At 36.0% G+C, this 15,522-nt stretch overlaps 1 protein-coding gene across 1 annotated transcript in view; it reads right to left on the reverse strand.

Annotated features, from left to right (window-relative positions):
* Nucleotides 1-15,522, reverse strand: part of LOC124555203 (RNA exonuclease 1 homolog) — a 221,774-nt gene that overhangs the window by 46,862 nt on the left and 159,390 nt on the right. The window contains exon 6 of the mRNA XM_047129048.1: nt 8,100-8,266. Within this exon, the coding sequence (XP_046985004.1) occupies nt 8,100-8,266 (167 nt within the window). The remainder of the gene's footprint in view (nt 1-8,099; nt 8,267-15,522) is intronic.

Here is a 15,522-nt window from a genome sequence, read left to right on the forward strand (position 1 = left end):
CATAGTAAAATATTTTTATGGTTGCATAATTGCCATTAATGAATACTATTTTTCAGATATTAATTGGTTCTTAGTAACACACTTTATAAGAAAGTAAATGTACAGGGTGTTTAAAAAAAAAATTCCATATATTCCTACAGGGGGTAGTATGGATCAAAACTAAAGGAAAGTTTGTCTACTTATACGTCCAGGAACTTGTTGAGATAGGAGTTGTTTTACTTGTGATGAGTAATGCGTAGTATTTAGTGATGTAGGCCGCCTTATTATTCACGACAGATGGCACAGTAAACTACAACAACACATGTGTTAGCACACGTAAATCCTCATGAAATTGTGAATGTCAGGCATCGATATCACTTCAGTACCAATGTATGGGCAGGACTTTTTGGTAACAGATTAATAGGGCCATAAATTTCACCAAAAGATTAACAGGTGCTGTGTATCACCAGTTTCTGTGCAATGAATTGTCAGCTCTATTGAAGAAGGTCACCCTTGTAAAAAGGCAACTGTGGTTGAGGCATCACGCAGCACCACACTATGCTACAGTGAATCATATGACAGCAAGGGCGATGGATTGGTCAAGGTAATGGGGTAGGACCACTTTCCCATTCACTGGACCTGAATTTGTTGGATTTCTGCCTGTGAGGACATTTTAAATGCATTGGTGTATGCCTAAACCACTGACAATGTGCAGACTTTACATGAGCATGTTTTCAGTGCATGTGACATAATCCAAATGGAGCCGGGTGTATTTGAAAGAGTGCAAAGATGGGTTGAAGGATGTGTTAGGATGTGTGGTAATTACATACAGCAATAGCCAAAGCATTTACTACTATGTAATAGACAGATGGCAACGAGAGGACAGATTGACCCATATCTCAACAGGTATTGGTTTCCAGACATATCATAATATGAGCTTTTCTTCTAGTTTTGACCAATTCTCCCTCCTTTAAGAATATGCGTTACTTGGTTTTAAACACCTTGTTTTGTAAGACAGTATTTAGTTTCCCCACATTCTTTTTAAAAGATGAGCAAACTTACACATTCAAGAAACAAAAAGTGTGTTCACATGCGAGGAAAAGTCATTTTAACAAAAAGGCCACCTGGAAATACAGGAACTGATTCAAAAGTTTAGGTCTCTTAATCTTTATATCTCTGTACATATGTAACACAACAATATTTATAACAAAATACCGTTCACAGCAGATAACAAATGCAAGTATTCACAACCACAATGTATGGAGGGAGAACCAGTTAAGAAGTGTATCCTACTAACTGGTTATCCTTGGGAAAGGAGCACTGTACTCGGTTATTATATCAAAGAGAAATTCGCCCCAAAACATAGATGGTAGAGTACATCACAATAACTTTTCAAAGAAACTCACATCTGCATATAATGATCCATGTGATCATTAATGTTAAAATGACTAACAACACTGTTGCTTTTTAAGAAGTATGTGATACTGAATGTTTAATATATTGGTGTGTCCTATATTACACACTCACTGTGTACAGTATAATCTTACATGACTACATGAAAATCAAATGCATATCATATCCCTCTAAAATTTCAGTTCAGCTCATTTGAAATGATACTTATCCTCCCGATTTATCTACTCTCTCTGTTCCAGTTATACTTCTGGAGAGCATTAAATTTTTTTATTATTCAGATAATGTGATTCCTTGTGTGTAATGCTAGATGATCATGCATATTACTACACTGATGTTATTCCATCCATACATTGTAAATATGAGACTCTGAAGATGACAGCTAGTTAGTGTCGAAACTGGTCATGAAATAAACTGTTTCACTTAAAGCGATCTTGGCTTCTAATATCACATATCTTGAAATTTCTTATTTATTCTTTTTGATGGGTGTTGCTCTCAGTTAAACTCATGGATAAATCATTCAACAAGATTTTCTCACAGAATATATTGTCAACTTAATGAGGTTACAGTATGAAACACAAATTTTCATTTAACTCTCTATTGCTTGCCACAAAGAAATTATAATCTAAATTACACTTTTCACTGAGCAGTTAGCCATTTTTCAGTTTACAGGAATAAACTTTAAAAAAGGTATTACAAAAGAAAACATATTTCTGATACTCCCTGTAATGAAAAACTGTCTCGCTGTGAAGATCCCCCACGATGAATGGTGATTGGATTCTATATTCAGAATCCTGTGCAGAAAGTGACTGCTGCTACCTTTCCCTACATGAATTGTGTCTACTATCAATTGAACTATAATGTTGTGTGATGTTCTGTTCTGAGAATAATCAGACATATTACACAGTATATGTCTGCCTCAAAAGTGAGACATGAGAACAGTATATGGAATTGACCCACATGCACTATGTACATCATTATTTAAATTCATGGAATTTCTTGACAACAGGTTGAATTTGCTAAGAAGAATTTTCAGTACACTCAGAGATATGAGACAAAGAATATGTATTTTACCTTTAAGACTATTTTTGGGAATCATCTGCATCGATAATTGGTCCCTTCCTTTTTATATGTTATGACTTTCCAAAGGTAGTAAAAATGATACCTTCATTACAATGAACGCAGATACACTTCAGGCTTTTGTTGGGAAAATTATATTCTTAATCTCGGCATAGAGGTAACAATATTTATAGATATTGTAAAGGAAAAGTTTGAAAATGACAATCTAAAAGTCAACTTACAAAAAACAAATATAATACCCTTCAAAGTTGGTGATTTGCAAACTTGTATTGATTCTCTAGATAGTAATATTTTTGGGAAAATCTGCTGTGAGTGTAAATTCCTAGGTATATGCATAGATAGCAAACTATTATGGACACAACAAATTGACAATGTATGTCAGGGCTATCATCTAGCCTATATGTTTTAAGAAGAATAGCTCTATACATCAATATCCAAACAATGAGGATGATGTATTTTGGTTTAATACATCCATTTCAAGCATATGGTCTTGCATTGTGGGGTGGGGCTTCCAAAACTCATGTAGACTGAGTATTTAAACTCCAGAAAAGATCATTGAGAATATTAGGCAAAAAAGATGCTAGAACATCATGTAAGGGATTGTTTATAGAATTTAAAATTCTGACTATCTATTCTATGTATATGTTTGAAACAATAGAATTATCTGTAGAAGATAAGAAATATACATGTCGAAATGCAGAAATTCATGATCACAATACAAGACAAGTACACAATTACCATACGATACACAGAACACTGAAAAAACAAAACAAAACAGCAAACAGTCCATATATTAATGGATCAAAATACTTCAATGCACTGCCAAATGAACTGAAGGTAATAACTGGAGAGACAATCAAAAAACATCTACAATCATGGCTCACTGAGCAGTGCTTCTATAGCCTACTGTAGAAACTAAAATCTAAAGTATTATTATGTCAAATAATTTGGACTGCATACATAAGTTCCTATTATAAAGTAAAATTAGATTGCATACTGTTGCTATGCATGTAATTAGATTTTCACACAAATAAATTACAAATTATTGTCTCCAAATTAGCTGACAACAGAAAAGTAAAATGTAATGACAATTTTATCACATACAGATTTACAATGAAAACATCATCTTCTTCAGGTGCAATTGGCTGTGTTATTACGCATACTTGCTGCTTCGACATCAACCAGACTGTGAACTATTGTTGGTGTTGTGCTGCTACTTATAGCACAGTTCAACTCCAGGCTCCCACTACATGCTTTAATGCTCATTTGGTTTTCAGGGCTAGCATTGTTATTCTGTGAAACAACTAAGCACTAAAGGATGTCATTCTCCTGTAGCTATGGGGAACTGAGTGAGGTACCAACTCGAGACATTTGAGCTGACAAGTTGAGGGCTCTAAGCAATTCTCACTCATTAAAAGGCTTCTTATGTTGTTACGAGTGGAAAATGGTAAAAGAAATGCAACCATCTTCCACCCATCATTGGAAGGTAGGAGGGTAAAGAAGCAAATGCCGACACCATTATAAAGTGGACTACAATTAATTCAGTAAGGACAGATGGTTCAGTAGAGATACTAACCATTAAGGAGGAAACCTGGAACAGTTGTTGGGCACTAATGGCCTAGATGACCATGCAGCATTGTCCACATCTCGGAGAAAGATTACTGCATTCCCAATGAGAAGTCACAGCACTGTCAGCGCTCTTTCTTTCTTTGAATTATTAAAAAGACAGCCTTGTATGCAGCCACTTAAAGGTTCTAAGGTCAACCATAGAGAGGTGTTGTTTATATTGTTGGATAAGTTCTTTGATGATCCTGGACTGTTGCTAAAATTTCATCACACCACCACACGACTGGCCATTGTTTGTGAGTGCCCTTGGAAAGGAGGACCAATGTTTCAGCAGTGTGGATTATAATACTACTGCTTCCCAAAATTTCAAGTCAGCATTACGATACCAGTCCAATATTATATACTGTCTGTATAGTTAAGTGGGTATTGTATAGTTCTATATGTCCTAAACTCTAATCAAATATAACATTCCAGATTCATCACAAAGTACAGTCCTCATTGTTAATTGACTGACACCATTAATCAGAACCTGTGCCTAAGCCAAATTAGTCATCATTTTGTAAAATTTTAGTGATCATTTTGTAGCAGTAAATAATTAGAGACTGCAGAAATGTTAGCATGAAAAATCAATACTTCTAATTAATAAAATGGTAATTTAACAATCTAACAACAGAAAACTTCATTACCTTGAGAAATAGCTCAGAAGGAATTGCAAAGCAAGGTATTTGTATTCTTAATTAATTTTTATGTCCACTTTTGATGCTAATATTCTTTGTAATTAAGTTTCTAATTAACTTACCATTGTTTACACCACCCAACATTCCAATTTCTAGAATTTGAGGCCATATTTGTGAATTTTAATTATGTAATCAGATAAAGCACGAGTTCTGTACTGTCATTAAGTGTCAGTAACAAAATCCATACTGTAACTAGTTACAAAACTAAAATAATACAAAAGACATTATTGTAATTAAAGTTCAGATTGATTCCCATATTTAAAACTACAGATGATACTACAAAAATTATGTCATTCGATTTTGTATTTTATACCTTATTTGGCTATAATATCAGTTTATTTAAGTTTTATAAATTTTAGTTGTAACATCGAAATTGTAACAAAATTAATAATGGATTATTTTGAAATTCATTGTTAAAATTCTATATAAAGGAATGCAGCAGGGCTGCTTTGTCTCAGCCTTTTGCCTCAGTTTCGGTGTTTATCTCAGTTTGTGTTTTGGACAGTCAGTCTTTTGGAACTGCAGTTTATATCATGTGGAGAGCAAATATACGACAATAAAACAGATAATACACCTGAATCTTTTATTTACTTAGTTTCCACATACAAATCAAGATCCAGGCAAAATTCAAAAGAAGAATTCGACAAGGTGAAAGCAGCAACAAAAACAACAGGTTATGTATTATTTTAGTGTAACTTCCACTCATCTATTGTACCAGTTTGTCTTTTGGATAATTATTCTTAAAGAGAGGGTGGTACAGTTACAGGGTATCAGATCAGGGACGTCTTTAAGGACATCAACACTGAATCCGAATGAGAATGATGCAAAGGTGCCGAGTACTGCTCATCAATCTTGGAGGCTTACCAGGTAATACTGATAGAAGAGAGAGAGAAGATCCAATAAACAGTGGTGCGTTTCATGATGGGATCATTTAGCTGGAAAGAGAATGTTACAGAGATGCTCGAATAACTCCAGGAGCAGATGCCACAAGACAGGTGTTGTGCATCACAAAGAGGTTTATCATTGAAATTCTGAGAGAGCACTTCCTGGGAAGAGTTGTAAAACATTACTTCCTCACACATACATTTTGCCAAAGACCACAATGAGAAAATTCGAGGAATTAAAGCTAATCCAGAGGCTTACCAACAATAATTCTTCCCATGCAACATTTGCGTGGGGAACAGGGAAAGGACGGAGGGGAGGGGGGGGGGGGGGGAAGAGAGATAATTTAGTGGTACCAGAAGTGCGCTCCACCACACACTGACAGTTGGCTTATGGAATATTGACGTAGATGTAAAGGAGAGACTGGAGGCATAGTTCCCATCACTTTGTTTTCTGAAGTGTGTAGTATGGTGATCTGTCTAATGAACCATGACATGGAAGTAACAGTCACACTAGAAAGTGGTCATCATCACAAAATTTTGGTCACAGACCATTCCAACAAGGTAACAAGGTAATAATCAGAATAGTTACCAGCAGCTGCTGACCATACTAGTTGTACCCCAGCAATTGGCTCAGTATAAGAATGAACACACTGTGGATCATCCAGGTCCAGTACCATCTTACAATTTCTTTTCTTTAAGATCCCTGTTTATATAGCTACTGACGAGCACATAGTGGTGACTCAGCAAATTTCTTCATTTTTGTTTGTTTGTTTTTTTTTCTCTTTTCTTTCTTATCTTTGAACTAGCAAGAAAAATTTCTTCATTAATTTTAGCTCCAATTTCAACTCATAAAATGGCAGTTAACGGCAAATACCTATACAGTCTTATGGCAATCATTTCTTAACACCTAACATTGTTGCTCTGTTGTGCTTATTATCTTTTTATATCTGGTGTGCTGCTTCCAGTGCACTTTCATCTTATGCTATGAATGTCATAAGTACATATATGAGAGCAGCAGGCATTTAAAAACTATAATTATTACTTTACCACATGCCTAAATATAGTGTAATACTTCTACTTTTATTACATTAACTCAAATTATATTTAATTAAGTAGAATTCTTCTATCCCTGTCAATGTTTTTGTTGTACACAACTGTAAACTGTGAAATCATGTAGAAACACCTAGTGACCAAGCCAGCTACAGCAACAGTATGATGATGTGACCCTACACTACTGATTATTTGTTTGTTTACCATATAGCCTTAATATGCTTTACATTTGACAGTGCCTATTTGGGCTACAAGTTTTTTGTGCTTTTTATACTAGTTTATCAAGACAAGTATGTTGCTGCAAGACCAATTTTAGCTGCTTCTCACATCACTTATGTAAATGCTACTTCCAATACTGTCTTATATTAATGTAATACTCCCAATGATAATTATGCATCTATTTTGTCTTTTCTAGACATATCTAATGATGATCACATAGACCCAAACCAGTTATAAAACTAAACAAAAATATTTAAAATATTTAAAAAATAAACTCTTCTTCTTCTTTTTTTTCATTTAAAGGCATAAACAAACTGATTCACTTCTTCAATGCTACCTTGAGATCTGCCCTTTCATCATCTCTGGATTCTTTCCTCATAGTTAATTTATCACTAGTTTTGTTTTACTTCACAATTTTCATCTTTTCCCATTACAAGCATTCTCTGTTTTTTCCTTAATGTTTTCTCCACTTTTTTCATCACTTTGTTTTCTTGCCTTAACTTTGATAATAGGAATTTTTCCAAGAAAAACTTTTTCTTCTTTCTTCCATATTCCTAATCTGCAATGTGTCTTTACCTATTCTCATATTGTGCTTTCTCACAGACATACTTCACTAAACGCCTCAATAACTTTACATCATCATCTACGCATCTTCCGTATGTTTAGGCCATCCCTCAACTCATACATTTTCTAAAACTTTTTTCATACCTTACCATTAATCTTTACCTTTTGTTCCACAGTTCTCTCTCTCTCTCTCTCTCTCTCTCTCTCTCTCTCTCTCTCTCTCTCTCTCTCTTTTGCTTCCTTCCTGACATTTTCATATCTTTCGCCTATGTGAAGGACTTACTTGTAGCACACTACGAAAAGCCACTGAAAGTGCAGCCTTTATTATATTTGTTTCAAATTTTCATGAGAACTAATGATACATTCATACAAATTTGCATTTCAGCCTCATTAAAATTTATTTGGTTTACTATTATACCGTATGACACTGTGTAAATTCTCAGAAAGGGACTGAAAATAACTGCAGGTGCTTTTTTTTTGTGTGTGTTCATAAAATTAGTCTATTTCCATCTCCTTGTGTTCATATTTTTATGTATTTGTTTTCACAAATGTGATAACACAAGTAAACAGGCTACCACAAACATAGATAATATTGAACGTTAAGACATACTTGTGCTGCTGTATGAGCAATACGCTGACCACCTTTAGGCAGTGTGTGCATTACAGTTAATGATGTCACAGGTCTTTTATTCGGCTCATGTGTCTTCAATGCTTCCATTCTCTTTTTGGCATTTAGAAGCAACTGGACATTCTGAACATGGGCAACACGTACGCGACCTGTAACACATGCCAAATTATAGCTGATTTAGTTATTTTTACTTTTGAAGCTTATGTGCATTTCATAATGTTGAGAAAACACATTGATATGCAAGTGCCTTTCTTGTTAACCACCACATTAAACAGAGAAATGAAACTGTTGCTATGCATCTTATAAAAATCTCTTCTATATTTTAGACAACTGCATGTAACAAAATATAGTACCACTTAATCCATAGTAAAAATATGGTGATTAATATTTCTTTTCCATTTAGTACTTCAGCAATAGAAAAATTTGTAGTCAAAAGTAGCAGGGTAAAGGTAGGGTCAAAGTAAATTGGAAGGATATAATAACAATTAGATCAATTTATTATAAAACTCTGAAATAAATATGCATCCGCAACATATCAGCATGTCACTTCATTACACTGATCTTGAATGATGGTGTGTGGAAGGTAAATTATACGTGTTGCAACTAAGCAGATAGGTGAAAGGAATCTTCAAAACACAGCAGAAAGTGTTGTTGCTAATATAATGTGGAGTCCACAAGACTTCCTACATAACTAGATAGAACTGAAAGAAATTGGAGAATGCTTCAGAAGAACCGACATATGTATCAAAATGAGAGTCACGGGGTGGTGGTGACAATGGATCGAAAAGAAATTCAAGGGAGAAACTTCATATACTCCAAATTCTTAGGCAGGATGCTACATAAGACCAAGGTGCTAATTTATTGGGTTGGCAGTAGAAGACTTTTTCTTATCTATAAAATTCACTAATTTTTTAACATACACTATATTTTAGGTCAATGTGCTTTGGCCAAAGTTTTCCAGTGAGCAGATTCCATTCCTGAACTCCAATCCTGGAAGGTCTGTACAACAGCCATCTATGGCTGTTTTAACTCCCTCTTATGATTCAATATGTTTTGCTGACAAAACGTTCTTTACAGATAGGGTGACTGTTCCAACAATATATACCTCATTAAAATTTATTTGACTTCAGTACAGTAGTCAAGCCATAGTCAAAGTAAATTACAGAAAGTTTACTTGACTAGTTTTGGTGAAGCTCAGTCACCATTATCAAATGTAACAAGTATGAAATAAGTCTGCTGTTAATTATGAGAACATCCAACCACAACACCTTTCTCACAGGAAACAATACTGTGAGTTCATCATGTTAAATTAAACCTCGTTCTGCAGTAATGGCAATGAAGTGGCATCTGCACACAGAAAATTTAAATTGGAATGTCATAAATGTTGGATTAGGATTGGTGTTGTCTAACTACTTGCATAATGAACCTGACAAGTGAAAAATTTTGTCTCACTAATCTTAGCAATCCTGCTGTTATTTTGAAACATACATTGTCTCCAAACCAATAGGTCAACTCTAGAGACAAAAATCTCCACATCTCAATGTCTTAAAGTTGAAAATACATAGCTTGTAATCTTGAACACAGTACTCAATAGCACTGTGTCCAAGAAACAATTCTTTGCTTGCGTGATACATTTAAAGCCAAGGTTAACACATAATTGATCAACATGGTGGACACAGCTCTAGCTTCCAAAGAACCTTTGTTGGCACATTTGCTGTTCTGTAGAAACATCATTTTCTTTTATTTTTATAATTCATTCCATTTCTTGGGAATTTCTTTTTCCCCTGTTGGTCCCAAATACTTGCACAGTTATTGTTTTACCCTCTGAAAATTAATCAATAAGAATAATTCACTTTACAGCTGAGAAAACATTTGCCATTAAATATTTCCAACAATGAAATCAACTTCACCTGGTCCAGAACCACCAGCTTCCAAGCACTATTTTGACAGTCATTCCATTTCTGGCATTAAGTGATGATTCACATCTCATCCCCAGAAACAAATTGGCGCAAAAAAAATTTTGATTCATTTATTCTTATTTCTCTTGTACCCATTACCTTCTGGCTAGTATTCAACAAATGCAGCACCACACTTGCAAAATACTCATCTTTCTTAAAGTAAGTTGTACCATACACTTTCTTCTGATATGACTATGACATCAGTGATTTGAACTACCTTTGACTACTTATAGTCTCATGCAATATTCATATACTTGCTGTGGAAAATGGCCACACAAAAAAATTTGTAATATCAGTATTGTCAATGACACAGTGCTGGTTTTATACCACAGATGAAGAGGTTTTAGAGCTTCTTGCACCATTCAACTCTTTCCACAAAAATGTAAAATTCTTAGTACAGCATGAGGAAAATCAAGGCTTAAATTTTCTTGAACTTAAAATCATTAACATAAAAAATGCCTAAGTTCAACATACAACGAGGAACACACATATACTGACATAACAACAGACAGCTCATCATTTCATCCCACTATACAGAAGCATGCAGCATTTAGGACAGTGATACAGGAAGCACACTCACTAATTAGAACAACAGTCTTAGGCAAGAATTAGACACAATCGAATCATAGCTACAAACAATGACTACACTCTCAAAATAAATGATAACTTGACATATAAAATACACAAAAACAATAGAAAGGAGAAAATAATGCGTAACAAAGATAATGACAAGAAATATATGAGGTGTGTCTGGCAAGTACTGCAATTTTTCCCAACCAATAGATGTATTGCAGATATTGTTACAAGTGTTTAATATTCTCTGTAGTAGTTCTCTTGGACATCTACACACTTTTTCCAGCAGCTTTGCTACACATGGTACATGTCCTGGAAAGCTTCAACGGGACCCTAGCAAGAGCCCTCATCATGGCACCTTGGACAGCTTCAATCGACCCAAAACACATTCCTTTCAGTGTGGTCTTGATTCTCAGGAAGAGAAAGAAGTCAGCCAGAGCCATTACTGGTCTGTAGGGGGATTGCAGCAGCATTGCCAAGTTGTACTTCCCCAGTTACTTGTGGATGCCCAGCGCCATGTGGCTTGGAGATCTGTCATGGTGGAGCTCTCAGATAGTGGCACTCACCATTCTCACTGACATAATACTTTTTCACAGGTTTTCCAGCACATCAAAATAGTAGACAGGATTCACAGTTTAGCCTTGAGGAACAATCTCTCTGTGGATCACACCTTTGGCACCGACAAAGACAATCAAAAATGTTTTCACTCTCAACTTGCTCTTTTCAATTTTGGGGATTCCGGGGTGTTTTGTTTCTGCGACATACTCGAAACACAATGTTTCATCCCTGGTAATGACATTTTCAAGGGAAGAAGGTTTAGTCTCCATGCCTTCGAGAAGCTCAATCGTGACCATCACCTGCTGATTCTTCTGATGGTCCATCAAAACCTTGTTTTGGCACACACCTTCCTCATGTGCAATTTATCAGTTACCAGTTTGTGTACAATTGTTTTGGGAATGTTGAGAGGTTCTGCAATCATCTAGACATTCAACTGAGGTCAGAATTTAACAGATTGCACTCATGGGCCAACTTGTCGTCAGTTGTGCTGGTTGATGGGTGTCCAGCATGCGGTTCGTCAACCACCCCTTTCCAGTCTTTCTTAAACACTTTCAATCACTGCAAAACTTGCAAATATGGTAGAGCACTGTCCCCAAAAGCTTGCACAATCAATTTTTGGGTCTCTGCATGAGATTTGTTGAGTTTCAAACAAAACTGTGACGCATAACGTTGCTCAAGTGATGATTCAAGTGTGTTTCCATAACACAGGCACTAAACAGGCAGACACAATGATCCTGACACCCCAACTGCTTGAGCAGACTGGTGAAGGCATTGCTTTGAAGCTGAGAGCCTCCCCCCCCCCCCCCCCCCTCCACCTCAGCCCCACCTAACCCAACCAACTGGATTGGAACACTCTGTGGCCACTTAAGCACTAGCACAACGAAAAATGGTATACTTTCCAGACACACCTCATATGCTGGCATTCCATACGAAGGGCCCATTTTACAAAGAAAAAAAATTGCTCAACTGATAACAAAAAAATGTAAAAATTGCATTCTTCACTCACTCATAAGAAGTTCGAGTACTTATCAGCCTGCAACATAAAAGCAAAAAACCAATTCATCAGCAACAGTGGAGTATATAAAATATCATGTCCTAGTTGTCCTTCTAACTATGACAGAAAGAGAGTCAAAGGCTTTATAACATCATTCCAAGAGAATATGAATGCCTTCAGATTAAATCTGTCACAACACAGCAGAAGCATGACACAAATACATTGTTTAAAGTTCACAAAAAATTTGACCATACTACAAATTCAACCCAATTTTAAGAACCTATATCTGCTGTACAAAATTGAAAGGCCTGAATCTATGCTAAAAAAGCAGGCAGGTTTTTGCTGCCGACAGATATTACCACTTTTAAAAACTTGTAATACCTGTAATTGCATGCAATGATAGGATCTAATGAATCTGTAACATATATGTCAATATATGGTCTGTTAACTCTTTCCACACCATAATTGTGAATCGTTTTTTGTATACACAAACATTTCTGTCTTGAGCCAAGTGAGGTGCTTTTCTGAAGTGCAGTAGTTCACATTAAACACTGATACAATGTCAAGTTATGTTCCTCCTAGCTTCTCTGGCAAGTTTCTCATTATCTCCCAACTCATTCTCCTTCAGTGTTTTTCATTTTCTTTAACACACAATTTTCAAAATTTAACACATTAACCTCTCGCCACTATTACTCTCTATACACACAAATAATTTGGAGCCAGGGTGGGCAGAAATCTGTGGTTCTTTGCTGATGATGCTATGGTGTATGGTAAGGTGTCAAAATTTAGTGACTGTAGGAAGACACAAGATGGCTTAGACAAAATTCCCAGTTGGTGTGACGAGTGCCAGCTAGCTTTAATGTAGAAAAGTGTAAGTTAATGAGGATGAGTAGGAAAAACAAACCCATAATTTTCAGATACAGCATTAGTAATGTACTGCTTGGCACAGTCACGGCGTTTAAATATCTGTGCATATGGTAGCAATATAAAATGGAATAAGCATGTCAGGATTGTGGTAGGGAAGGCCGATTGTTGACTTCGGTTTACTGGGAGAATTTTAGGAAAATGTGGTTCACCTGTAAAGCAGACCATGTATAGGGTGCTAGTGCTGCAAACTGCTCTCGAGTTCTGCTTGACTGTTTGCAATCCACACCAGGTTGGCTTAAAGGAAAACATCGAAGCAATTCAGAGGCAAGCTGCTAGATTTGTTACTGGTAGGTCTGAACAACACACGAGTGTTACATACATGCTTCAGGAACTCAAATGGGAATTCCTCGAGGGAAGGCGATTTTCTTTTCGAGGAACACTATTAAGAACATTTAGAGAATCGACATTTGAAGCTGACTGTAAAATGATTCTATTGCCTGCAACATACACTGCATGCATGGTCCACGAAGAAAAAAATATGAGGAATTAGGGCTCATACAGAGGTATATGAGCAATCAGTTTTCCATCCTCCTATGTGTGAATGGAACAGAAAGGAAATGTCTAGCAGTGGTACAAGCGCTGTACGGTGGCTTGCGGAGTATCTATGTAGACGTAGATGTAGATATAGATTTAGGAATACACGTTTATATTAATCTCACATCATCAAAAGTAAGGGTACTGAAGTAAGAAGCTTGGGAGGCTGACTAGTGGGATAAGGATATAGTGAAGTACAAAGTGGGAGTTATATCTAAATGTTAGAAGTAGTCACAATCTAGCTACAGTAGTCCATTACAAACAGTATTGTAGGGTGTTTAAAAATGTTATTAGGGAGGCAAAGAGGATGTGGTACACAAATAGAATAGCTAATTCACAGGATGAAATTAAAACTGTGTGGTCAGTCACAAAGGAAATGTCTGGTCAGCAGCACAAGGTCAACGATATAGTCAGTGCGTAGTAAAAATATTTCTGTTACTGATAAGTCAGATACATGTACAGTATTTAACAATCTCTTTCTGAGGATCACTGGTGAGTTGAACAAAAACTTAGTTCCTACAAGGATTCATATAACTCTCTTGGAAAATGTCTTTCCGAGATTGATGTCTGAAATACTCCTCTGCGATACTGACAAGGGGGAAGATTGAGTCATTAATTAAATCACTGAAGACTTGAGGGCTCTCGTTGATATGATGGAATGCCTAGCAGAATATTAAAGTACTGTGCTGCATATGTTAGCCCTGTACTTAACCATATTTGCAATTTCTCCTTTAAGAATGGTCAGTTTCCTGAACGATTAAAGTACTCACTCGTAAAACCACTTTATAAAAAGGGAGAAAGGGATAATGTGAGCAATTTTAGACCTATTTCTATGCCATCAGTGTTTGCTAGTTGTTGAAAGGGCTGTGTATGTAAAGATAATTGATCATTTTATTTCACATAATTTGCTATCATATGTACTGTTAGGTTTTAGAAGTGGTTTAACGACTGAAAATGCTATATTCTCTTTTCTCTGTGAGGTACTGGATGGATTAAACAAAAGGTTTCGGATGCTAGTCATCTTTTCTGATTTAACTAAGGAATTTGATTGTGTTGATCATCAAGTATTGCTCTATAAGTTGGACCATTATGCAATACGGGGAGCAGCTCACAGTTAGCTCACCTCTTACTTTAACAATAGACGGCAAAAGGTCATCCACAGTGTTGAGAATGGCTATGACGTGGGGTCTGAGTGGGGCACGATCAAATTGGTGGTGCCCCAAGGATCAGTGCTGGGGCCACTTCTTTTCCTTATTTACATAAATAATATGCCCTCTAGTATTACATGTGATTCTAAAATATTTCTGTTTGCTGATGACACTCGCTTGGTAGTAAAGCACATTGTGTGAAACACTGGCACTGTTTCAAATAGCACAATTCATAACATAAGTTCATGGCTTATAGAAAATAAACTAATGCTTAATCATGGTAAGACTCAGTTTTTGCAGTCTCCAACACAAAATTCAACAAAACATTTTAATTTCACAGGATGGGCATATGATTAGTGCAATGGAACAGTTCAAATTTCTAGGTGTTCAGATAGATATTAAACTGTCGTGGAAAGCCCACGTACAGGATCTTGTTCAAAGACTTAATGCTGCCATTTTTACTATTTGAATGGTATCAGAAGTTAGTGATAGTTCGACACAAAAAGTAGTCTACCTTGCTTATTTTCATTCGCTTATGACATATGGTGGTTCATTTTGGGGTAACTCTTCCCATTCTCAAAGGATCTTTTTGGCTCAGAAATGGGCAGTTCGGGCAATAAAGGGTGTAAGTTTACGAACCTCTTGACGACCTGTTGATCACCAATCTGGGTATTTTGATACTGGCCTCTCGATATGTATTACTGTCATTTCTT

The sequence above is a fragment of the Schistocerca americana genome, chromosome X (assembly GCF_021461395.2).
Source record: "Schistocerca americana isolate TAMUIC-IGC-003095 chromosome X, iqSchAmer2.1, whole genome shotgun sequence".
Taxonomy (NCBI): domain Eukaryota; kingdom Metazoa; phylum Arthropoda; class Insecta; order Orthoptera; family Acrididae; genus Schistocerca; species Schistocerca americana.